Below are 2,245 nucleotides of genomic sequence, written 5' to 3' on the forward strand. Positions count from 1 at the left end.
AGCATATATATATAGCCCCCCCACCCCATCACCACCATCGCTTGACAACTGATGTTGGTGTGTTTACTTCCCCCGTAACTTAGCAGTTTAGCAAAAGACACCAATAGAATAAGTATTAGACTTACAAAGAATAAGTCCAGGGGTCGATTTGTTCAACTAAAGGTGGTGCTCCAGAATGGCTGCAGTCAAATGACTGAAAAGAATATATATATATATATATATATATATATATACACATACATACATACATATACACACACGACAGGCTTCTTTCAGTTTCCATCTACCAAATCTACTTACAAGGCTTTGGTTGGCCCAGGGCTATAGTAGAAGACAATTTAAAACTCCATAATACTTTGGGAAGCTTAAGTTTTTTGGGGGGTAGGGATGGTGTATAATATATGTATATCTGTGTATATATTTAATCTTTGTTTACAGAAATATGGAGACTATTAAACCACAATTAGAGAAATATGGGCAAGAACATCTTGTTAAGTTCTGGAATGAACTAAGCAAAGCTGAACAAAGTGGCTATCTAGCAGAACTGAAGAAATTGAACTTGGAAGAAATCACAGGTTACTTTAAAAATGCCCAGGAGACTCTGAAAGCAGCCAGCAACAAGATTGATGATCTTCTACAACCTCTGCCTTCAGATGTCTATGGGAGTTTTCAGGACTCATCACCAGAACAGTTAGCCAAATACTATGAAAAAGGTAAGAGGATTTTTTGGATGGGTTTTTTAATAATTTCACATCCAATTTTTCAGTGTTCTTCAGTTTGTATTAGGAAATTTCATAAATTTAGAGTTAAAGAAAAATTGTATGTAACTTCTGAAATAAGAAGTTATTTTTATCCTTTTATTTATATTTGTTATTTATTCAGGTATGTTGTTGTTTTAACCCTAGATCAGTCCTGGTTGAGTTATACTTATGATCAAAGTTGTTCCAGTAATGATCCTTGTTTTTGTAAGACAGTAGGGTGTAATTCATAGTCTTGTGATTCATCTTAGAGGACAGAGACTCTGATTATGGACTGGCTTGAACTATGATGTCTCCTTTAATCCATACCATTGTGAATAGTAGACTTCAGATGGCGGTGAGAGGAGGTTATAACACATTAGTATAAGCAGCAACATCATTATATCATTTAACAAATGTCTTAATTTGTACTATTGATATGAAATCCTTTCATAGCCCTACACCGGCAACAAGTCCTCACTCCATCTGTGTGTGTGTTGTTTTATTTTATAGAATCATTTACATTAAAATGAAATCTGCAATGAATTTTTCAGTGAGCTACAATATGATTTCTTATTGTCGTTAGAGCAAGATTCTAATTGTCAGCTGTTGTTTATTGTAACAACTATACAACTGAAAACATATGATTCATCATGACTAAAAGCAGACCATAAGTCAAATGACAATATTTGAATTATCCATCACTCCTGCTTACAGGCCAATACTTTGCTTGTCAGATTTTTTTTTAACCAGCAATGCACAACAGAGCAATTGTTGTTATACCCTGTACTTTGTTCATAAAGTTTGGAAACTGTATTAAAAACCAGGTGTTTACCTATTTTAACCTATAAATTTAAGTAATGACTGTGGTTAAGAAATTAGCTTTGCAACTCTGTGGTTTTGGGTTCAGTCCCACTGCATAGCATCTTGTCTTCTATAACCTTGGGTTTACTAATGCTTTGTCGTCGTCGTCGTCGTCGTTTAACATCCGCTTTCCATGCTAGCATGGGTTGGACGATTTGACTGAGGACTGGTGAAACCAGATCGCTACACCAGGCTCCAATCTGATTTGGCAGAGTTTCTACAGCTGGATGCCCTTCCTAAGTGGGTGGAATTTGGCAGGGTGGGTTAGAAATTGTATGGAAGCCCATCACACACAAAAACACTTAGATATATCATCTTTGTTTTAAACGTCCATTTTCCATGCTTGTATGAGTCAGTTTGTTTATTGAAATTGATCATTAAGGTCAAGAGGTAAGGTAAATGATAGCTCCATTAGTCTATCTTATGTCTGTCTCTCTCTCACCCCACCCCCTCTCTCTCCAACAGGTACCAAACTGTGTGTGTTTAGATTGTGCCGGTAGGTACAGGACTGTCAATGTGTATGTAGCCAGTTGGTACTAAGTTGTATGTCCTGTACATAAAGACAAGGTGAAGAAGTAGCTCGACATATTTATATTATATATATATATATCTATCTATATATATATATATATATATATATATAT

The 2,245-nt window shown here is 35.5% G+C and overlaps 1 protein-coding gene across 1 annotated transcript in view; it reads left to right on the plus strand.

Annotated features, from left to right (window-relative positions):
- LOC106878995 (UDP-N-acetylhexosamine pyrophosphorylase) overlaps positions 1-2,245 on the plus strand; it is a 24,258-nt gene that overhangs the window by 5,843 nt on the left and 16,170 nt on the right. The window contains exon 2 of the mRNA XM_014928381.2: positions 439-713. Coding sequence (XP_014783867.1) covers positions 443-713 — 271 coding nt within the window. The 5' untranslated portion in view covers positions 439-442. The remainder of the gene's footprint in view (positions 1-438; positions 714-2,245) is intronic.

This window comes from Octopus bimaculoides, chromosome 15 (assembly GCF_001194135.2).
Source record: "Octopus bimaculoides isolate UCB-OBI-ISO-001 chromosome 15, ASM119413v2, whole genome shotgun sequence".
Lineage (NCBI taxonomy): Eukaryota > Metazoa > Mollusca > Cephalopoda > Octopoda > Octopodidae > Octopus > Octopus bimaculoides.